This window comes from Stegostoma tigrinum, chromosome 10 (genome assembly GCF_030684315.1).
Source record: "Stegostoma tigrinum isolate sSteTig4 chromosome 10, sSteTig4.hap1, whole genome shotgun sequence".
NCBI lineage: Eukaryota > Metazoa > Chordata > Chondrichthyes > Orectolobiformes > Stegostomatidae > Stegostoma > Stegostoma tigrinum.
In genome coordinates this window covers 69700771-69725080 of record NC_081363.1, presented here as the reverse complement: position 1 = coordinate 69725080, position 24310 = coordinate 69700771, and the positions used below count along the sequence as shown (strand labels likewise).

Genomic DNA, 24310 nt, shown 5'->3' with positions numbered 1-24310 from the left:
TGGAAATTGTTTGGTGCAGCAAGAGGGCCAAAGAATCTTCCCCAAATCAGAAGGGAGATCAATGACACACTGTGACTATTACAGTGGGCGCTTCAATGGACATGCCCAGATTCCCATGAGCTTATAGTATTAACTACTCATTGTAATCGTTAGACCTTGGGATCTTTCTGTGCATCCTATTCATACACATTCTAAACATTAAATGGCTACATTCCTTTGGGTCTTTCTCAGGCTTGCTTATCTGTAAGGACTGCTCGAATTGTATTACCCATTGTATTTTGCTGCTATCTTTTATCAAATTCAGTTACTCCTTTTATTTTCCCACAGTCCCAATTGCATAATGTAAGAACAGAAAAAATCAGTTTTAACTAATTGTTATAAGGTTAACTTCTGTTATAAAGTTAATTATAAAGTGGAACATTACACGACTACTTCTACTGTTAGCACTTTGTAATTTATGGGTGGTGAGCAATCGATCTTGTTCAGGGCATAAGAGAAGGCATCTCTGAAGGCTAGTTAACCTTCACATCTAAACTTAATTTTTTTAAATGTTTATATTGAAAACAACTTCTACAGTTAAAGCATTTTAACTAGAAAGTATTCAATATTGCAGGTAGCTTCAAAGAAGCAGCTATCTACTCTGAAATGACTTTAGCTGTTGTCCTTGCAGCTGCTTACGGATTTAATCTAGCACTTGATGTTATTCATTTACTGGGACAATTATCCCTTCAGTAATAAAGCTGGAATTGGTCATGTATCTGTCCTAAGGCAACCTTTTATCAGAATTGTCTTGGATGGGAACATACAGCATTCTTTGACTGGCCTTCTAGCAGTTCAGTTCAAAGGTACCGTTGTATTTTCCTGTGTGAGCAGGCTCCTTAGTTTTGCTTAGCTTCTGTCTGCCATCTTGTAAGCAGGCATGGGCTGCTTAATGTGGTCAGGTACAAATCACCTTACATAGCCATACACAGATCAGCCCTACAAGTATTTTACCCTGTCTTTACGTCATACTAACAAGACACACGGTTTAGATTGAAATAGGATGACCCAAATTGAATGTTGTCTTCACAAACATTTTACTTTGAGTTATTCGTAGGAAAAGGTACTATCAACCCCATTTGGATATAAATTCCTTTATCCCGAAATGTTTCTTATCTTGGGGATGAGGAATTGGGATCCTTAATTTGAACTGGGAATTGCAGGACAATGAGATAAAATTGAGTGATGTAATATTTAATACAACTGCAAGTTCATCTGTTTTAAGAATAAACTGCCCACTGTGTTTACTGTCTGTTCTAAGACGCTTTGTTTCTTGAAAAACACTGTTGGCTATTAGTCTGAGAGAGGTTGCTGATACAGATTGACATTTCAATTCACAGTGTTCCCTCTTCTGCACAGTTGGAATAAAGATAAATAAATTCATTCACTGAACTTCAGCACCAAATTTCTAGACAGTGAAAACTTGAATTCCCAGAATTATTTAGTACAGCATCAAGAATACTATTTCATGAGCCTGTGTCTGTGAATTACAACAGATATGATAAACCTGTGCAACTCTCAATTGTATTTGTCATTTTCAGTGGATTAGAATGTTGTTTGATTGTGTTCAGATTTGGTCATGTTGATGTGCCAGATCCTATCTGAGCCTCAAAATGTACTTTGTGGGTGTGTAAGCACAAGAATTAATGCATTCACGCTTTTTTGTTCATACTTTATTCCTGATGTAGTAACCAGCAATACTGTGTGTTCTATTTCAGGAAACTCTCATAGAATGGTGTGATGATAAAGAATTGAACCTTATTTTAACTACTGGGGGAACTGGGTTTGCCCCAAGAGATGTAACTCCAGAGGTGAGTGTTTCCTTATAGATATATGAAATAAAAAGACCTTCCAAAGAAATTGATTCTTCTGAACCTCTTTCATAATGTAATGCCTTTTCATGTATTTTCTTGCTCTTCCTCTTAATCTTCTAACATTAATGCATCAAAAATACTTGGCCAAACATGAGCTTATCAAGGCCAGTCAGCATGGATTTCTGAAAGGCAGGTAGTCCTTGGCCAATTTTGTAGGATTCTTTAAAGAAGTAATGAAGCCTCAACAAAGAAAATACAGTGTACATGGTTTAAACTGTTTTCAAGAAAAGCATTTATCAAGGTAATACATGAAAAAAGTCAAATGTAATAATATGTTGTATTAAGAGATGGAGAGGCATGATTGAATGGCAAAAAAGCAGAATGGAGTTATGTGGTCAATAGTATTTCACAGGGCCCTACTTTGGCTAAACACTTGTGTAGTTTCTACATATTATTAAGAAGTGCATGTGATTCAGGTTCATAATCTTTGTTTTTTATTCAAGTTTTCGAATAATGCTATCATGTCACACAATGTAATGTGTGAATGTTTATAAATGGAAAATGTTGTCTGCTATGCTGCATTTACAGGCTTTCCATCACTAGTGGTACTGTGGCCTGGTTTAACCCAATTTGTTTGTTTATTATTGATGGCAAAAGATTCTGTTTTGACTTGTCTTTGAGTTTACAATGTCACTTCAGGTAATTTCATTTTTGTTTTCAATAGAAACATGTTTTCCATACAGTTTTTTCTTGGCTCAGGCACCATTTTGCAACTTTGCACTTTGAATCAGATCATGGTCGTAAGGTACTTATCCTTTATCCTATCCTTTTATGGAGACCCCCTGACCTTTTTGTCCTCCAGCATTGTAGTCAAGCATCAAGTTAGGGGCTGTAGCCCATTTTTTGTCACTCTTTCCCCCTAAGTTCTATCTTCTCTGATACCTTCCATGATTTCGTGCCATGGCGCGTCTGTCTCTTTGAGCTTTCCTGATATACCTTCAAAACTTCCAGGGTTCTTTTTTTCAAACCCTTCATCTACTTGCTTCCATTTAACCTCCATCCACAACCAATCTAATGTTTTGCTCCAAGCTTGCTCTTGAATTATTTCTCAATGTTTTCTCCTTGGCTTTTCCAACAATCTTTCAATTAACTTTTTTCCTTCCCAAACAGTCTCCTAGCAAAATGATTTTTTTAAAAAGAAGTACACCCATTCTGGTAAAATTCAGCATTTCTTTATAATCCGCCAGTTTTGACTCACGAGGGCTGATATTCACCTGGTGGTTAAGGTTATCTGAAATTTTAACAATATCCAAAAAGTGAAATTCTGAAGCTTCTGGAAACTTGGAATATGAACAGAAAATAGTGGAAATATTCATCAAGCCTCTGCCGAGAAAAAGAATTGACATTTCGGATCAATGACTTTTCACCAGTTTGGATGAGTGTTATCAACTAGTATCATAGGGTTTTTTTATATTACTGCTTTTTGTCTGTTTCTGTTTGTTTAGATTCGAAGCTCAGGGTTCACTTGCCTTTGTTGATGGCTTGATTTGCTTGTTCTGCCACTTTTCTTAATGCATTCATGGGACATGAGCATCACTGGCTAGGCCAGATTTTATTGCCCACCCCCAATTGCTCAGAGGACACTTGACTATTGCAGTGGGTCTGGGGTTGCATATCAGCCAGACCAGATAAGGGCAATAGTTTATTTCTCTCAAGGACATTAGTGAAGCAGATAGGTTTTTCTGACAATGAACAACCATTCCAGATTTCTTTTTCATTGAGCTCAGATTCTACCATCTGCCATGGTCCCCAAAGCCCAGATCCCTGGATTAATAGTCTGAAGATAATATCATTAGGCCTCACCTCCCCATGATGGCTTGTGTCGCTGTATACTCGAGGTCTCCCAGTTCATGCATAGTATTTCAAATCTCTTGATGAGTATCCTTGCTAGTGAAGTTAAGAGAATTACAAACTTTTTCTTTCTGCTATGACACCTGAATTTTGATTTATGTTATTTAAGACTGTAGGAACAAATCGATTAGTCAAAAAGACGGGAAAATAGGAGAGGATAGAGTGCAGTGTAACAAGTATGAAAAAGTATATATTGGAGGTGAGAATAGGAGAAGAGTGATGGTGATGTGTTACAGTTCACTTAGTTTGAGTTGAAGCATGTCGCAATGTGGAGCCATGGGTAGTGTTGGTATCCTACTATCTTCGTGCCATCACATGGCTGACTAGAAATCTGTTCTGTCCTTACTATTTGTCATTCATATAAGCTGGAGGATTTGCAGATTAATATTTAACCAGTTTGTCAGCATTATAAATGCACACTGTTTGGCCTTCAAGTTCTGGAAGGGACCTGAACTGAGCGGACAAGTAGCAAGTGACATTCACACCACACAAATGCCATGCTATGATCATCACCAATAAGAGACAATCTAACCATCACCCCCTTGACATTCAATGGTGTTACCATCACTTAATCCCCCACTACCAACATCCTGTGGATTACCATTGACCAGAAACTCAACTGGACTCACCACATTAACAGAGTGGCTACAATTGCCGGCCAGAACCTGGAAATACTGCGGCAAGTAACTCATCTCATGACTCCTCCAAGCCTATCCACCATTTACAAGGCACAAGTCAGGAGTGTGACAGAATACTCCCCACTTGCCTGGATGCAGCCCCAACAACACTAAAGAAGCTTGACACCATCCAGGACAAAGCAGCCCGCATGATTGGCACTACATCCACCAGCATCCACTCCCTCCACCACTGACTCTCAGTAGCAACAGTGTGTATTATTTACAAGGTGCACTGCAGAAATTCACCAAAGATCCTCAGACCTTCCAAACCCACGACCACTTCCATCTAGAAGGAAAAGGGCAGCAGATATATGGGAACACCATCACCTCCAAGTTCCCTTCCAAGTCACTCACCATCCTGACTTGAAATATGTCGCTGTTCCTTCACTGTCGCTGGCTCAAAATCCTGGAATTCCCTCCCTAATAACATTGTGGGTCAACCCACAGCAGGAGGATGCGGTGGTTCAAGAACGCAGTTCACCACCAACTAGGGATGGGCAAGAAATGCTGGCCAGCCTGCAATACCCACATCCCATGAAATAAATAGAAAAAAAAACTTGGAGCTTCTAGCTCAGGTGCAGGCATGCTACACACTGTACAATAGGACTTCCAAAGGGAAAGGTCATTCACCTTAAATATGGATTATACAAATCAGTCAGCAGCAACGTGCTTAATCTTATCCAATTTTAAGTTTTAACATCTAGCCACAGATAAGATAATTGTGTTATACAATTTGGAGTTTTATGCTGTCAGTCTTTATTACAAACCATTGGGAGACTGCAAAATGGAAGATCTTGTACTTTCAAACTGCTAAGTCTGGTGATTGCAATTTATAACTGAGCTTTAGAAACTGTTCTGTCACATTGCAGTACTGCTGTATTAAAAGACATTCTTCCCCCACCTTCCCCCCCACCATGTTTGATAGACTGATGCAACCTGTTTCCCAGCCTGCACATTATTTAAAAGCATTAATACGTTATTTCAAAGTCTAACCATTTAAATTCATTAAGTTAGGTAATTAATTTTTTCTGTTAATGTTGTTTATGGAGAAATGGGTATTTTGGAACATTAATGGACAGCAAGGACAGTGGTGGCTTGTGGGTCTAATCCACTTGCTTGATAGTTCTCCATTTTGAATTTATTACTATGGTGAAAAATGCAGAGATGACACATTAGTCACTTGAGTGAAGTAAAACAGAAGATACAGTATGTCGTGGCTGTTGAGGCTTTTCTTATGATTTGGCTTAGAAAGAATTTGTCAAAACCTTGACAAGCCGGTCATGTGCACAGAAATCTGGAGTAAAAACAAAGTTGCCTCTCAGATGTCTTATCAGACTGTAATTTGAAAGACTGTGCAGAGATTTAACCCTTGGGCTCCCTGTTAATGAACTTACAAACAATCTTTTTAAAACTTGATTAAGGTGGAGACCCACTGATGGCATAATGATGGCCATTAACTCAAAACATAAATTGCAGTGAATTCTATTGGTAGTGGGATTTATGGTGCCAGAAAAAGGGAGATGTCTGATTAAATCTGTTATCTGAAACAGATTTTTGATTAGCATTGATTTAGAGCTCTTCTGCCACTGGGGTGTTTTTATTCTTTATATTGATCATTTCAATGTAGCTTTATTAAGAAATCTTCCCAGTGACATGCCTCAAGATCATTGGGATTTTAATGAAGACACTGCAAAGGATGGCTCTATCAGAAAGCAGAATGAAGGAACCTGAATTTTTCCATCATTGCTCATATAGAACAGCACAGCATAGTGATACAGCAACTTAATATCTTCAGCTAAACACCAACTTTGCATGTGTACGTACATGAGATGGTAATCATTTTAATCCCCAGGAGATTTTAATGTTAATAATTGAATAATGCATAAAATCAAAACAGCTAATGCATTTCACAGCTTGCTAATTCTAATTGTAGTCTCTAAATATTTTTAGTACCGTGCTGTTATTTCTGCTTTAAAGTTTGAATCCTGTGCATTTGGAGAAATCTAGCCCATCACAGCTATTTGTTATGGTGCAAAAATTGTTTAACTGCGCTAACCAATCAACTAAAACATATTTAATAACACACACTCTTTGTATTTCTACAGCAGGAAATGCTATGCGACGTTAATTTGTTGGGGAATTGTGCTTGAAATCAAATAATTGTTCCAACCAAATTATTTGATGTTGTTATAAAGCTGAACGCAGGAAGCTAAAATGCAAAACTTGAGTACTCATCCGTGGACAAGCTCCTAATATCTGCCCACCATGGACATAATGAGAAACTCTAGAATCAAATACCTGGGCAGAAATACTATAGTTCCGTTGTATTTATAAGATAAGAAAACGGACTTGAAGTACAAGATCAACTATGACCTATTTGAATAGCTATGCAGGCTTGAGAACCCATATGCCCTAGACCTACTTGTTTGAAGTAATGTGTGTGTTTCACAGACTGCATACAAAAGCACTTAAGCAGATGTTGAATTCATATGACGAATGCATTTTTTTAAAAAAAATACATTATCATTTATCCAGGTCAAAGCAGTCCACTTATTTAACACTGCATCCACAAACATTCATTTCCTGTTCCACCAACGCTCAGTAGCCGCAGTGTGTACCATGTACAAGATGCAGTGCAGAAATTCACCAAGATCATTAGGCAGCATCTTTAAAACTCACAGCCACCACCACCTAGAAGGACAAGAGCAGCCGATACTTGGGAACAAGCAAGTTCCCCACCAAGCTACTCATTGTCCTCACTTGGAAATATATTGTCAGTGACAGTGAGTCAAAATTTGGAACTCCGTCCCTAATGACACTGTGGGTCTACCTCACCAAATAAGCTGCAGTGGCTCATGAAGGCAGGTCACCACTAACTTCTCAAGGGTAGCTACAGGCAGGCATTGAATGGTGCAGCCAGCAACACCCACTTCCCAAGAATGAATAAATAAATTCTTTCTTACTGTCATCATATTGCAAAGGGGCTTCACCATTGACATTTTAGTACCTCAACACTGGCATCTTCATCTAGAATGTTTGATTCAAGTGAAAGTTGATTCCTGCCTCATGTCCAGTGACACTGCAGATCATTTGTGAGGAGCTTTCGTAGAATTTAACACTCCGACAAATGAGACAAGATCTTTGCGAAATAGTTCTTAAATGCAACAAATTGTTGCACTCCTTTCACATCTGTTAGTCACTGCACCGTTTCCGCGTCTTCCACCTGATTAGGCTCTGGGTGAAAACCTTTCACTGTCATGACCTGTATACTTGACTTCTGCCATTTTCAATTGCATCTCTTTGTTCAGCTTCAGGTTCACCCGGTAAACTTTCTTTAGCAGGTGCATTAGATTCCGATTATGATCTGTTCTGTCTTCTTCCGTTCTGTCTCCATATCCATGGACGAGATCACACAGACTAGCTTCAACTCCTGGGAGATCACTGATTATATTGTGCTGATGATTTTCATGTTTTTCTGAAACAATGGAAATGCTAGACAGTGTGTACAACAATCAGTATCTCCCAAATAACATCCAAAATGTAGTTAGAGAAGTCCTGTTCCCATGCAGCTTCATATGACAGTAACCATCTTCAGATTGAGGATAATAAAGACCTTTGAACTGGCACATTTCACGCTATGCCTGCCTCTTTGTAGGCTACATGGAACAGTCCATCTTCCGCACCTACACTGGCCCCAAGCCCCACCTCTTCTTCCGTTACATTGACTGTATCAGCGCCGCCTCGCTCCCAAGAGGAGCTCGAACAGTTCATCCACTTCACCAACACCTTCCACCCCAACCTCAAGTTCACCTGGGCCATCTCCAACACATCCCTCATCTTCCTGGACCTCTCTGTCTCCATCTCAGGCAACCAGCTAGAAACTGATGTCCATTTCAAGCCCACCAACTCCCAATCTACCGAGAATACACCTCTTCCCACCCACCCTCCTGCAAAAATTCCATCCCCTATTCCCAATTTTTGCACGTCCGCCGCATCTGCTCCCAGGATGAGGCATTCCACTTCCGCACATTCCAGATGGCCGCGGTCATCAACGACCACAACATCCCCCCCGCAGTGGTCAAGAACGTCCTCGACCGTGTCGCCCGCATTTCCTGCAACACATCCCTCAGATCCGACCCCTGCCATAACCGCCCCAGAGAATCCTCCTAGTCCTCACATACCACCCCACCAATCTCTGGATACAATGCATCATCCTCTGCCACTTCTGCCATCTACAGTCCGACCCCGCTACCCAAGACATTTTTCCATCCCTACCCTGGTCTGCCTTCTGGAGAGACCACTCTCTCCGGGACTCCCTTGTCCACTCCACAATCCCCTCCAACCCCACCACACCCAGCACCTTCCCCTGCAACTGCAGGAAGTGCTACACTTCCCCCGACACCACCTCCCTCACCCCCATCCCAGGCCCCAAGATGACTTTCCATATCAAGCAGATGTTCACCTGCACATCTGCCGATGTGGTATACTGCATCCACTGTACCCGTTGTGGCTTCCTAAACCTTGGGGAAACCAAGCGGAGGCTTGGGGACTGCTTTGCAGAACATCTCCGCTCGGTTCACAATAAACAACTGCACCTCCCAGTCACGAACCATTTTAACTCCCCCTCCCATTCCTTAGATGACATGTCCATCATGGGCCTCCTGCAGTGCCACAATGATGCCACCCGAAGATTGCAGGAGCAGCAACTCATATTCGGCTTGGGAACCATGAAGCCCAATGGCATCAATGTGGACTTCACAAGCTTCAAAATCTCTCCTTTCCACTCTGCATCCCAAAAGCAGCCCAGCTCGTCCCCTCCCCCCACTGCATCCCAAAACTAGCCGAGCTCGTCCCCGCCTCCTTAACCTGTTCTTCCTCTCACCTATCCCCTCCTCCCAGCTCAAGTCGCACCTCCATTTCCTACCTACTAACCTCATCCCGCCTCCTTGACCTGTCCGTCCTCCCTGGACTGACCTATCCCCTCCCTCCCTCCCCACCTAGACTCTCCTCTCCACCTATCTTCTTCTCTATCCATCTTCGGTCCGCCTCCCCCTCTCTCCCTATTTATTTCAGAACCGTCTCCCCATCCCTCTCTCTGATGAAGGGTCCAGGCCCAAAACGTCAGCTTTTGTGCTCCTAAGATGCTGCTTGACCTGCTGTGATCATCCAGCTTCACACTTTGTTATCTTGAATTGGCAGGTTGTGTCCAAACTTCTTCATTGGTTGGAATGGTATGGTGAACGCTCTTTAAAGCTGTATTTGATACTTCAGATCTGTGCAAACTCTTGGTTTTCCCAGTTTTTCACTGCTACCATGCTGCTAATCCCATCCTTAAGGGTTGTCACTTTTTTTATTGAGCCCTTCTTTTCCAGTTATGAGTCATTCTGCATAGAAGCAGACTCTTTGGTCTGACTTGTCTGTGCTGACCAGACATCCCAATCTGCATTTGGCCCATATCCCTCAAAACGCTTCCAATTCATTTACCCGTGCAGGTGCCTTTTAAATGTTGTAAATGTGCTGGCAGCTCACTCCACACACATACCACCCTCTGTGTAAAAAAGTTAACTCTCAGGTCCTTTTTAAGTTTTTCCCCTCTCAATTTAAACCTATGCCATCTAGTTTTGGACTCCCTGACCTGCATTAAAGGACCTTGACTATTCACTCTATTTGTGCCCGAGATGATTGAGATGAAACTTGATGGTAGTCGCAACTGTCCTCAGCAGAGGCTTTGCTGGTCTCAAATGTCATCCCATTTGAGACAATATTTGTCATGAAAACATCCAAGATTTACAAAAGACATCATTGTAATCTTCTGGGATAGGTTCAATGGTCAATGGCTTTGTGGTCTGCCAAATGCTGCAAACCCCTTCTGGCATATTTAGAATTGTTTGTCCAAAATTTAGACTAGCTTCAACTGAGCTGATGGAATGTTGTTTGATATCTTTTAATGGAACTCCAGATGTTCATTGTTCCCATTGTATTGGTTTCTCAGCCCTCTTAACTTGAGTATTGGGCCATTATATCCCTCCACTCTGACCTTTAAAGAGCTTCACTTTTGAATCGCTGTCTTGAGCTACTTCACACAGGTTTGTGAAACACTTTATGTTGTTTGAAGCACAGTTCTTGGCACTTTATGTTCACTTAATGCTCTCCTGCAGTCACTATTCTGACAGTCACAAACTATTTGTCACCTTTAGATCCTACTGTGCCAAGATGTCATATGTTCTGAAGTGATTCAAAAGAATCTGCTGCTCTCTCTCTAGTAGCCATCTTTGCGGGCGTGCTTGCTTCTGTCTGGCTAAACAATTGTTTGTAAAATGATTAGGCTTTTTGCTATTAGGCTCCAGTTTTCCCCACACTGAACATGCTTTCATTTCTTCTTTTGTTGTGATGTTGTCTACAAGATTTGCATCCTGTTCCTTAGCCATGATCTTTCTGCCAGTTTTACTATAAGTATAGCTTTCTTTTTCTCAATCTGTCATGGCATGTTTCTCAGCATGCTGCAAAGCCTTCTATTAGTATGGGAGCACCAGCGTCAGTATCCTGTACTAGTAACAGGACACTTCATTGCTCAAACAAACCAATCTTTTGATGAAATAATTTAGATGTATCAGTACTTTAATGTACTGCTCAATAATCTCTGTCACCTCTTGAGCCGGAATATTGAATAAAAACCATTCATAAGTAATATTAAAGTGAAGTTCAAAATGTGTTCTCAAAGCCTATCTGTCTCCTGTCTGTTTTTTCCGGCTATTCAGAGAAATCAAGGCTGCAGTGCATCATGTAGTACACTTTCCCCAGCATTGACAGCAGGGTTGCTACTCTTTTGATGTGATTTTCCAGCTGCTTCGTAGTTTTGCAACTGAGATGGATGAACATCCTATTACTCCTTTCATTTCCACAACGACCCTGGAAATGAAAACAATTTGCCCCCATTTCGACTCTCCAGTAGCTTCGAGATTCGGACTTTTTTTTCACTTCCACTTTGCTGTTTCCATCTATCACAAGTCTGACAATCCACATACATTCAGCTGTGCCATTCTGATACCATGTTTCAACTCATCTCTATGTTAAAGGCCATCAAACGCACTTGCAACAGAGGTATGAAAACATGACAATGGCAAGCTGGCCACTATTTGAGGGGTGCAATCGCATTTATCCAAACGCACCTGATCCTTCTTTCTTTACCATGCTTCAGGAAGGATGTCAAATTCTTTGAGAGAGAACGGACAAGATTCCTCAGAGTGGTACCTGAGATGTGGAGCCAGAGTTATATGAATGGATTAGTAAAGCGAGAATTTTTTCTTCTCCGAACAGGGAAGGTTAAATAGAAACAAGTTCAAATCATGAAGGACTTTGGCAAACAAAACAAGGAGTAGCCGCATCCAGTAGAAGATGATACCACTTGAATGAATTTGGCAAAGGAACTGGGAGTGAGATGATGAGATTGTTTTTGATGTAGAGGATTTCCATGATCTTAAATCCCCTGCCTGAAAGGGTTGTGGAACCAGATTGAACAGCATCTTTTGAAATAGAGTTAGATAAACGCTTCAATGGAAATATTTGCCAAGTATTTGCATAGCTATTTACAAGAGACAACATGGCCCATATAACCTTCACCTGTACTGTGTTACACGATTCTGACTTATTACACTAACAATCTGCCTTTCTTTTATTGAATGACCATTAGTATATGTTTATGCCAGGAATGTAACCTGCTTAGCAAAAGACTTATTGATGGCATTGCTTGTTTCTGAAGCATTGGCAACATTCAAAAGTGTTTATACTAACTCAGTATTAGTTGGGAATTGAGACAATAAAATAAGTAAAACACAATTCTGGCTTTAAATCAGGACAAGAATAGAATTTTACTGGACAGATGTGAAGTTCCTCTTGGCCTCCGAAGGCCATTGGTTGTTAACATTGAATCCTCATAGATTCTGCTGGACAACTTTGATAAACCAGCAAAATGTCAACAAATATTCAGATAATCATTCAGTGACATGATTAATTTTTTTTATTATTAACTAATTGCTGGTTGCACATTGCACCAAGTCAAATGTTCGTTAAGTCTACTTAAATGCCTGGAACTCCTCAATACAGTTAGTGACAGAAACATTATGAATGATGGCAGGCTATGGATTAAATTTCACATCAGTGGCACTCGACACAGATCTATGCAATGTGGTGGTATGGTTACTTCAGCTGAAAATTGACCATTTCTGTTAGATTGTTGCCAATACTGGCCAATTTGGAATTAGTGACCTTGAGTACAAAAAATACAGTACCATCAGTTGCTTCTGTCAGCTGCTTGATTACAGGTTGGAAACAAATTCTCGCTCTCTGATTTCCTTGGTACCTATAATCCGTTTGAGTGACCCAAATTGGTTGCCTCCGACCTCCAAAAGGACCTGTGTTGAATTCCAGTCTTTCACTTTCAGACTATATGTATAGTCTAATCATATATCAGTTGGGTTGATGCTTTAGGGTGACCCTGAAGCATGGCCTGGCTCTATATACTGAGAATGAGATTCCCTCAAATCCCAAATTCCTGTTTTGCCCTCTCCAATCTTCCCTGCAGACTGTGATCTTCCTAGCTGCCCGCCTCCCTTAGATTCCAATCTTCCTGGTCGCCACCAACACCAGCACTTTTTCCCACCCCCTCCCCCCCCAACCCCCATCTCTATCCTACCAGATCTTCTCAGACTCCAGACTTCAATCCTTGTCCCCAGTCTTCAGCAGCTCCCTGTCTACTTCCCTGCAGCCTGGCATCACAGGCATACGAAGCCTGCAGCCAGCCAGGCTCTCAATCTGACTGTTTGCTGGAGACAGAGAGAGGTGCCGATTATACTCGGGACCAGTCATTAAATTTGGCAGAATATGTGGAAAATCAATTATTCCAGGTTTCTGACTCCTAAACCACCCCCTTTACCACCCCTGTCCCCCCCTGGATAGTACTCCTTGTCATGAGGCCACTGACTACAAAATATAGTTGAATGGTCAGATATCTGTTGAGGAGTCGGTGGTGGGTGGTGTGCGTGAAATGTAGCAGCTTGGATGGCCAGCTGACAGACGGGAAAGGGTAACCATAAGTACAAACTGAAGAAGATTGATGCATTATTAACACGGTGTGAAGCTGGATGAACACAGCAGGCCAAGCAGCATCAGAGGAGCAGGAAAGTTGACATTTCGGGTCGAGACCCTTCTTCAGAAACGGGGGAGGGGATGGGGATTTAATCATCAACTTTCCTGCTCCTCTGATGTTGCTTGGCCTGCTGTGTTCATCCAGCTTCACACCGTGTTATCTCAGATTCTCCAGCATCGGCAGTTCCTGTGATCTTTGCATTATTAAATTGTGCAACCAGCAAAAAGATCAAGTTCCAGGATTTTGCAAGCATTTCAAAACATCGAGTAAGATTGAGAATTTTATTTATCGTGAAATCTGCATCTTTGAAGTTGAAGTGCATTGAGTGTGTCACACAAAACACACCTTAACTATTTGTTTTTTGGCTTGCTTTAGTCTACTTCAGTTTTGTTTTATCCGCATACCATTGCAAGCACCCTTCCTGAACCAGCACAAACTGTGGATAAGAGCAACAGAGTATAAATCAAGTCTTCGTTATTTTAAAATTTTCACCTGCTTTATCTCTTGAATCCCCTTGATTGAATGGCATGTCAGATTTGGAACTCATCAGGTACAAAGTAACTGGAGAGTATATGCATTACCATGCCATGGGTCAAAAAAAATTAGCACATTGATGCATGCAGCTTGCAATTTTGTCATTGTCTGATAGAAGTCATTAGTAGGATTTGCCAAAGCAAAGGTCTCTGTATACTAGTTTCCTGAACTCCAGAACATATTTGCTCCTTTTTCTTAATTAACAATTTTAAATAACTTGTCAAATTCACACTGTTTATGACCTGCAAGAACAGCCAAACTTACTAATTTCGTTCCTCTCAAATGAACTAGACAACCAGCACAGTTACAAAACCAGGAAGAGAACACCTTGCCCTGTATTTGCAAACAAAGGTTCAGCTTTTACAGGTACAATTTACAAATATTTGGGAAAAGAGTGCAGTTTTTTTTAAAAACAAAATCATATAAATAGCAAAATTCATTTTGATGCATCAGCTCACTGCAGCTTCCACACTCCATTTTGCAGAGGACCTTTTTTATTTGATTCCCTTTGAGAACATTGCATTTATTTCCTTTAGAGTAAGAGCAAAATAGTTCAAATCAGTAACAAAAGCATAATATTGCACGTGGTGATGTGTTTACATTTTGACTGTTTCTTTTCTTTTGAAATCTGATCTTTTTTCACCCCCTTTGAAGCTGTCTTTGAGTGATGTTTAGCTTCAGGGCCAGCATGGGCTTTCACTTAATGGCTCATTTTAATTTTGAGTCTTCTGTCTGCAATTGTAGCCTTCAGCCTACTTTCAGATCTCCTCTTTAGATTGTGAATAAGTGCATGTTGTCAAATGAGCACTGAACGGTAGAAGTTATGGATCAAAGATTAATTTTTTTAAACCATGTCATGGCAAAACAATATCACCTTAAAATTTTATCACTGATAATGGGAACTGCAGATGCTGGAGAATCCAAGATAACAAAGTGTGGAGCTGGATGAACACAGCAGGCCAAGCAGCATCTCAGGAGCACAAAAGCTGACGTTTCGGGCCTAGACCCTTAATCAGAGAGGGGGTTGGGGTGAGGGTTCTGGAATAAATAGGGAGAGAGGGGGAGGCGGACTGAAGATGGAGAGAAAAGAAGATAGGTGGAGAGGAGAGTATAGGTGGGGAGGTAGGGAGGGGATAGGTCAGTCCAGGGAAGATGGACAGGTCAAGGAGGCGGGATGAGGTGGTAGGTAGGAAATGGAGGTGCGGCTTGAGGTGGGAGGAAGGGATGGGTGAGAGGAAGAACAGGTTAGGGAAGCAGAGACAGGCTGGGCTGGTTTTGGGATGCAGTGGGTGGAGGGGAGATTTTGAAGCTTGTGAAGTCCACGTTGATACCATTGGGCTCCACACTTTGTCACCTTAAAATGTATTGTTTTGACCCGTAATAAGGATCCATTTTATAATCTAACTGTACAATCTGTTTGATTCCAGTTTTGTTTCATAGGAGGTTTTAGTGCAGAAACAAGACATTATGCCCAGCACTGTTTATGTTTCTTCTGAACTACCAATCACCTTTCTTCATCACAGCATAGAAATACAACTTTCTGTTCCTTTCTCCTTGTTACCTTACCCGTAAATACAACTATTGCCTCAATGTCTCCATGCGTTAGCAAGTTCTCCATTCTCACCACTGAGTCAGCAATTTCCCCTCAATTTTTAACTAAATTTATTATCAACTATCTTATATTTATGGCTCCTATGTTTGGATTCCCTCATGCTGTACATGTATCTTCTCTACCGCTACTTCTTAGATTACAGGGTAAAAATATAGTCTGATTGCAGATCAGTTGCTTTGAGAAAAAGCAGATCCACTTCAGTTTAATCTTGAGGCTAGTATTTGAAGCTTCATATCTGCTTTTGAATTTCTATGTTCATGAAAAGCAATGTTTGTTGTAAATAATGAACAGCACTTACAGCTAGCAACTCACTGACCCTGACAGTCATGTAGTATCTGGTTGCTACAACCATTTTCCTCCATTACCACAAACACTAATTACTTTGCTGTGTGTGGATGCACTTTTTTTTTGGGCATTCACCAAGGTGTTCAGACTGGTAATTTCCATTCTTGGCAGTGTTTAGATATGGAACATTCTCATTGAACCCAGACACCAAATCTTTAGGCATCTAAATTATAGATTTCTCTTTCATGCAACAAATATGTAATCCAGGCTAGGATAATTTTGCATTGTGCTCCTGATGGTACATCCAATATTTGAGACTCACCAAATTGTTCAGGAAGATGTGAATTTGTTTGATGTAGATTTGGACCCAGAATTGAGCTAGAATTGGAAGGTTGCTCATTCAGCCACTATGCCATTCTGTTCGCAATGGGTCTGCCCCTTTGATGTATTTTCAAGCCATACAAACAGGGGAGCTGAACAAATTCAGGGAATGCTGCAAACATTTGGCCCCAAAACTCTGTGGGCTGTTTGGCTGTACGTGCTTTTTTAATTTGTGCATCTTTTTGATATAAGATATCTGCTATTACATGCATCTTTAGTGAGTGACAAGCTAATATTTCAAGTGTACAATTAGAGTTGGTAGCTACTATCAATGAATAGGGATTGTGAAATTTTTAAACAACTAAAATCTCAAGCTGATATCAAATCTAGATGTTTACTTTTTAAAATTTATATTCATTGTAATGCAGGATCATAAAAGAGGTGATAAAAAGTGAGTCTCCTGGGTTGGCATTGGCTATACTGATTCATTTATTGATTGGCATTCATTTAAGCACGCTGATTTCAAATACTGCTGTTGCTTTTTAACTTCTTATCATGACACCCTCCTCCTGCTTTGCCTCATCTGTTCTCTCCACAGATGCTACCTGATTTGCTGAGTGTTTCTACCCTTTTCTGTTTCAGATTCTTTCCATCTACAGAATTTTGCCTTTTTGAGATGAACACATTTTTCACTTTGCATAATAGATAACATTTTGCCATTTGTTTTCTTCCATTAAATGCAATATCTTAGTATTGCAGCCTTCCTGTCAGAACTTAACTAGCTGTTTCTAAGGTTGCGACACACAAACTCTAGTTGCAAAATATTGAGGGTATTCTGTACAATTATAATTTTAATTTGATATCAGTTATAAATGTTGTTTATTATAATTCTAGGCCACAAAGGAGGTGATAGAAAGGGAGGCTCCTGGAATGGCACTAGCGATGCTAATGGGTTCATTGAATGTCACTCCACTGGGGATGCTATCTCGGTAAGCGATGGTATTTCTGAAATGTGGATTACAGTGTTGGAATTCAGGAGGGTAAGCAAATGCAAATAACAGCAGTAAGTCACAGAGCATCTTTGTAAGCGTGAACTTGATTTTCTTCTTTGTGATTTTTAGTATTCACATTGTTACTGCTAAAAAGGGCTTGATAAAAGTCCGATAGGATTCCCTTTGCAAAAGACTTTGGTTTTGCAGTGTCATGTTTGTGGAGAGTCACCTTTCTGAGGAAGAAAATTTAAAAATATGGACTGACTGACTAAGTGAGCAACTTAACTGCAGCTGTCATGTTCATAGCACTGTTAGTCGAACCTTTAAGTCCCAGCCTTTTGGTTGGGTTCTTAAATAATATACTTCTCTTCACTTGACGTCTTTTCATCACATGCATTACTCACTCAAGTAGAGAGTGAGAAGACCCAACACCGCCACCGCACCTCCCCCCCCACCTCCAAGCTTCTATCTGTGAGGTGTGAGAGACAGAGCAGCTGGTTTGACAGTTCCTCTGCGCTACCCCTTTATTTCCTATTTTTAAGCGCCTGTGGTCCTTCATGATAGATTCCACCCACAGCACAGTTGTAACTGCACTCATGTCAGGAATTACTGATGAGTCGATGTCTCCTTATTCAGTGGTGGAGTGTATTGGGACTTTGACACTGCATGTTACCCTTCACATTTATAGAAGTCGAATACCGCTGTAGAAGAAAGTGCTGAATTTTTTTGCAATTCATTTGCATTACCAGATCCTCTAAAGCAAAGTATTTGACCTTGTCACATTACTCTTTGGGGCATTTGGCTGTGTATAAATTAGATACCTTGCTTCCTACATGACAACAGTAACTGCACTTCAAAAATACTCAACTGCCTGTGGAGAACTTTGGCAAGTCTTGAGATTGTAAAAGGTTCCATAAAAAGACTAATATTTATTTCGTCAGCTTCTTTCTTAGGTATAAATTTTCCTAACTACTTTAAAATGAAGAACAGCCGACACCAATTAACAGATTGAACCTGATTTCTCTTTTATCACCATTTTTGGTTGGGTTGTTGAAGCAGACATCAGTTTTCAAAGTAATCTAATTATGTACTATATATAAACTGTACACCTCCTTGTTGTCATTTTATTTTTTATTGTCAGACCTGTATGTGGAATAAGGGGCAAAACTCTGATTATTAATCTGCCTGGTAGCAAGAAAGGTTCACAGGTAGGAGTCATCATTACTTCTCTTGTCTCTGTACCACAAATTGTCGCCCTGTTTTGTAATAACCACAAGTGTTGTGAAAGCAACTAATTGAGCTTCCTTTGTGTTCTCTTTATCTCACCCTCTGTTGTGACCGTCTTCACTCTCCAGATAAAATGCAATGTTTATATATCTCCATTATGTTTATCTGCTTCATTACATATCTGTTTTTCTGTGGTAAAGTTCTAATTTAAAGTACAACAAAAAATAAACTGAATATTTAAACTATAAAACCAGTTCCCCTGTTTAGTGCTGTGGAATATTTTTATGATCTCAGTCAAGACCAGCAATTTGTTTTTAAAAGAATGAAATCCAAATCCTAATTATTTACTGAAAGAATGAACACAGATTTCATATATTAAAACAAAAGCATTACAGTCAAACAAAGCAAACGCAAACTTTTAGGTAACTATGTATCTTCTAAACTTGTGAATTAATGTTCATTATCATGAATTAAAAGCCGAGTTGAGTTGATTATTTCACAATAAGTTACACATTAAATAGAATTTAACCGAAGACCAATCTTAGGAATTGGCACGGCAATCCCCTCAGCATATACTATCACCAATGTCAATCAAAGCACCCTTCAAACCCTGTCTTCTTCACAAAGAATTTCAGGTCCTCCTTTTGTGGGATTTAGCCTGATCCCCAGCTAACAGCAGCCCACAACCGCCGTGAGTCTGTGGGCCTGCTCTTCACCAAATGTGTTGATGGCGTACAACCACCGATACAACTTGAAGTAACAAGGAGCAGTTGCAGCAACTGTGTTTTTGGCTCTTCCCAGCTTTTGGATCTAGCCTGTCTGCATGTCCACACTGGGATCACCAGCTGGGTTCCAATGCTTCTCTGCCCTTTTGGTTCGCCCAGTTGCAGTCTTCTCAGAGGTTTTGATTTCCAAACACAGTTTTAGTCTTAGTTTCCTGAGAAAGTGAGCGGACCACTTTGTTTTCTAATTTTGCCTTTTCAATTTCCTTTATCATTTAGGGTCTGTGTTTAAATAGATAGGCTTTGAAACCATGGATCCCATTACAATATCCTTTAATAAGCCATGGCCATGAACTTTGTGATCTTATGAACAGGAAATTCTCAAAAAATACATATAGTTGCAACATTACAAATATGACAAAAACACACCTTTGCATTCTGTAAAACCATTGTTTGTTGCAGACTGAAGATGGTAATGTTGTTTTGAGTTTCTCTTGCTTTTTTAATTTCTTAAATTGGGTTGACACATTAAACTGTGTCAGCAAACCTGCATGTTGACTGAGTTTATATTTTTTGATCATTTTTAATCTGACTTTTGCATTATGTGCAGGAATGCTTCCAGTTTATACTTCCTGCCCTACCTCACGCTATTGACTTATTGCGGGATGCAATTGTGAAAGTGAAAGAAGTTCATGATGAACTGGAGGACCTCCCATCTCCTCCACCCCCATTGTCTCCACCCCCTACCACCAGCCCACATAAACAGACAGAAGACAAAGGAGTTCAATGCGAAGACGAAGAGGAAGAGAAGAAAGACAGTGGAGTAGCTTCAACCGAAGAGAGTTCATCCTCGCACATTACTGCAGCAGCCATAGCAGCCAAGGTAAGAAGCCTTGCACTGAGCATGGGTATTCATACATATAGAATCAAACCTACCTATTTCATTGTTACCCATCAAATCATTTTTGCTTGTTTTTCTCCAGTTGCCTGTATTTTCCTGTCATAGTGCTGATAGTTGTGTTGTACATCAGAACTTCCAACTTGTACACAGTCCCGCTCCTGTCATGGCTAAAGGTGGTAAACCTGTCCCTGGTTTCATTGGTCATCACTCTCATACTGCCATCAGTGCAGGAGAGCCGGTAAGAGACACCAAGAGGCATTAAAAGTAAACACTTGGCACGACATCGTGCTACTGTGAGGAAATGAACCACTTGCACTGATTTTATTGTTTCAATTAGACTTTAGCCATTTAGATTATACTTTTCAACGTATTCATCTTGTTAAATGGTCATCAAATTATGTATCTTCGTAATTGTGCTTGTTTCCCATTGTTTTCATTGACTTCATGTGACTCATTCACTAATTTATTTCTCATTTGTCACTCAGCACCCAACATAAATATATCTTTGTACATAAGAGGTACACTTTTTTTCATTGCTTGAGTAAATGATTAAATGCCTTCCCTTTAGGACAGTCTGCGGGATTAAATATTAAGTGGTAGAAATGTTAAGCTAGATTTAAGTGGTTGGTAGAAAAAGAAAAATACCCAAAAATGCAATTTATAAGCAATGCAGTAGTTGTTACAGACACAGACTATAAACATAAAAGTTGTTTGAAAATATAAGGCAAAACCCAGCTTTTTATTTCTAATAGTTCTGCATTTGTCAGGATATAAATTAAAAATGATTATAGAATTTATAAAGTTGTTGATACAAAAACTAGAGGAATGCTTAGGCGTTTGGTCTGTGACAGTGCGTACTTCTTACAGAAGTTAATGGAGATTTTCAGTTGCCTTTGAATTAAAATTAACTTTTAGAGTATTTTGTTTGCAATTATGGGGGATGGAAAAGACCTGACTGATTTTCTAACTTTTTTTAGACGTGCTTTAAATTTGCTTTGATAACCACAACATTACTCTTGAAGTAAATAAGTTGCCAGAAATATCTGGAACAGATCAGAGAGTATTTTGTATTGCTGATTGTTAAATCTAGACCAACTGAAGTGAGCCCCACCAATCGCAGTTTATTTTTAATGTCTATATCATTACTGCATTAATCTTTGTCACAGACATCCGTAAATATTTCAAGCAAACTTCTAATGGATATCTAATTTCTTTTTAAATTAAAAATTCCAATTTGCACTGCATATTTATTTTGCCTTTTCAATTTCTATGAAGATATTAAATTAGTGGATCCCAATTTAAAAATGGTATAAGCCACTGCACAAAACGATGACTTTTAGGAAAACATACTTTGCAGAAGTGATCGCTGCTGCCATATTAGTGCAAGTGATCAATTTCCAGAAGTTTAATGATACAGTGGAAATGTTTGGTACTATTTATCAGTTTTAATTAATATATTTAATGATTGATATTATGTATGAAATTATTGAGCTTATTATCCATTTATGTTACCATGACGCAGTAATAGAATTATAACATGTCCCAATCAGTCGTTAATGTAGAGTTGGAATTATCAGTATGATGTTTATTAATGTCGAAGAGTTGGGGGATTGTGACATAAACCATTGCATAGAATTAAAAGTATTGTCTTTTAGTGACTCTTATCGCTTTAATTCTTGTCAACTTCGCAGTTTAGGAATTGGGCAACGCTGAGTACAAGTGTAACAAAGATCGGATTCAGAAAAACAGTGATAAATTGAGTTATTACAATTATTATAGTTATTGCTTAAAATTGACACTTGTGCCTTTGCATGTAAAGTGAAATACCATCTGATTCACAGTATGTTCCAAAAATAGGAGAAAATCCACTTTCATTTTGCTAGTATTAAATATGAAGATGTATTGAACTCTAAGTGAATATTTGTTGTAATTTATTATCTTTAGCATTTTTTATACTTTCAGATCCCAGACTCGATCATTTCTCGTGGTGTCCAAGTCCTTCCACGAGACAATGCATCGCTGAGCACAACTCCATCGGAATCACCACGCGCTCAAGCTACATCACGTCTGTCCACAGCTTCTTGTCCGACACCAAAAGTAAGTCATCTCGTTGTATCCTGTAGAGGCTGTGCCTTGAATTGTATAATCAAGGATTGATCACTTGTCCTAGAACAAAACAATGGTTGAGGATTGCCTCGAAAGCAGGAATACAATGCTTTGTAACTAAATTGAAATGACATCTTTAATACAAAAGCAAAATCCAATTTATCTGAATTCAGAGCCCTGGCAAAGGAGCAAAAGTGCATTTTTGTTTGTTTTGACTGAAGGAAAGCCACTTGGTATTTGAGAATTTGCATTACTTTAATTTAAAAAAATTGGTAAGTGGGCTGACAATCTGACTTTATTTTCCACCTGAGTTAATGTATGCTGAGCTGTATTTTTAATATAACACAGCTTGATGTCCAGTGAATGACACAATGCAAGTAAATCAATTTTCATGGATTCCACTCAGCAAAGTTTTGAACTAATGTATTCTGATGATGCAGAGCTCATTACCACCTAACTTCACAGATGCCATGTCATTTTGCTTTTCCAAAAAGGTTATCTTAGAGCATGATAAAATTGTAGAATGTGAGGAAATAATTTGCAAAATTAAGTCTCAAAATCTTACCTTGCTAGGGCTGAACAATGTCTTATCAAATGTTATACACAACTCTTAAAGTTCAAATCAGCAGTGTCTGGAATTATAAACTAGCCTATGTGAGAAATTCCTGCCTCGCTAGAATAGTTCTGATGTGAAAATTAGCCATTTGACCTAATGTACCTCAGTTCAGATCTTGGAAGGGGTATGTAGTTGTGATTGCTGATTTGCCCTCTCTCTTTGGTCCTGATTTCTTAGCTTAGTACTTGCTTCTTTACAGTAAGATAAGAGGCAGAGACATTTTCTGTCAGCAGAGATGTTGCTTATGTGTCCACCCTGTACTCGTCTATCATACAATTGTCACAGGAACCTTATACTCAGTGATGCGCTAAAGTGCTTTTCTTTTCGGAACCGGTATAGTAGTTGTAACAAATTCATAGTGAACAGGAAAAGTTGTGATTTTTTAATGCTGTACTTCTTACTTTCTGTTGGGAGGAAGATGAGGGAAGGAGAAAGAAGAATTAAAAACCATGTAAGAATGATTTCTGCACTGTCAATGTGAACTCACAACTCACTATTTTCAATGTAGTTGAGAACATTTTTAGTGGGTCAGCTTTTTGAATTGCAGGTTTGTCTTCTCATTGTAAAATTGCTCAAACTAATGTTCCCTTTCACCATTCCCCCAAACAGCCATGTTACACCACTGTAGATCCACTCACGGGGTCGTTTTCTCATTATTCACCCAGTCAAAAAAAAACTATTCCCTTAGTTTTGTAAAATAGCAGTTAAATTGTTTTTATTTAAATGTATTGATTTTCAATTTGCAATCATGTCAGTAATGCACTCCCTTTTAAAATCTTCCTTGAAGTGTCCGTCGCCTGATTTATTGTTGCCACGCTTATAGTTTTGGTTATGGTGCACAGCAATTAATTGAGGTGGCATGATTCCGCAGGCAGAATGCACTAACATTAATCTGGACTCTTGGGAGCTCTAAATAGCGTTTGATAAATCTGCCACCCTTCATGTAGTTATAGATAGATGCTGCATTCATGATGTGAACATGAAACCTGGTTCCAAGAGGAAGGTAAACTTTCATGTGACAGAAAAGATAATGAAAAATACTTATATGCCTGGTTAGTTCTGTAATAAGTAGCAATGTTTGCTGGTTGCGACTAGTCAAAAATGTGGTTAATTCAGTCTTTACATCATATTTGTACTTAAGTCTGTAGTTACGGCTGCTGTTTCAGTTATTTCCCATGAGTCACATCGTTGTTCAAGTTTTGAAGTCATGGTTTGAAAATATCAAATTCTACATTAAGTTGCAGATTGTACATTATGTTCGATTTTACTCTTGTTCACAAAAAAATATTGCAGCTGCCCTTAGGTCAAGCAGCCAGATTCAGTGAGGTGAGCTTTCCTATATGAATGAAGCATTAATTGGATCAAATGAAATCAGAAAACCCTGAAAATAGTCAGCAAGTCTTGAACG

At 39.5% G+C, this 24310-nt stretch overlaps 1 protein-coding gene across 25 annotated transcripts in view; it reads left to right on the top strand.

The window, feature by feature from the left end:
- The window catches only part of LOC125455410 (gephyrin), a 475974-nt gene that overhangs the window by 260610 nt on the left and 191054 nt on the right, over positions 1 to 24310 (top strand). For 13 of the 25 annotated variants that reach the window (XM_048537301.2, XM_048537305.2, XM_048537298.2 and 10 more), the window contains exons 4-9: positions 1758 to 1850; positions 17233 to 17327; positions 18472 to 18538; positions 19890 to 20162; positions 20263 to 20418; positions 22125 to 22277. In XM_048537301.2, coding sequence (XP_048393258.1) covers positions 1758 to 1850; positions 17233 to 17327; positions 18472 to 18538; positions 19890 to 20162; positions 20263 to 20418; positions 22125 to 22277 — 837 coding nt within the window. The remainder of the gene's footprint in view (positions 1 to 1757; positions 1851 to 17232; positions 17328 to 18471; positions 18539 to 19889; positions 20163 to 20262; positions 20419 to 22124; positions 22278 to 24310) is intronic. The other 12 variants (XM_048537313.2, XM_048537311.2, XM_048537315.1 and 9 more) reach the window with 2 other exon arrangements.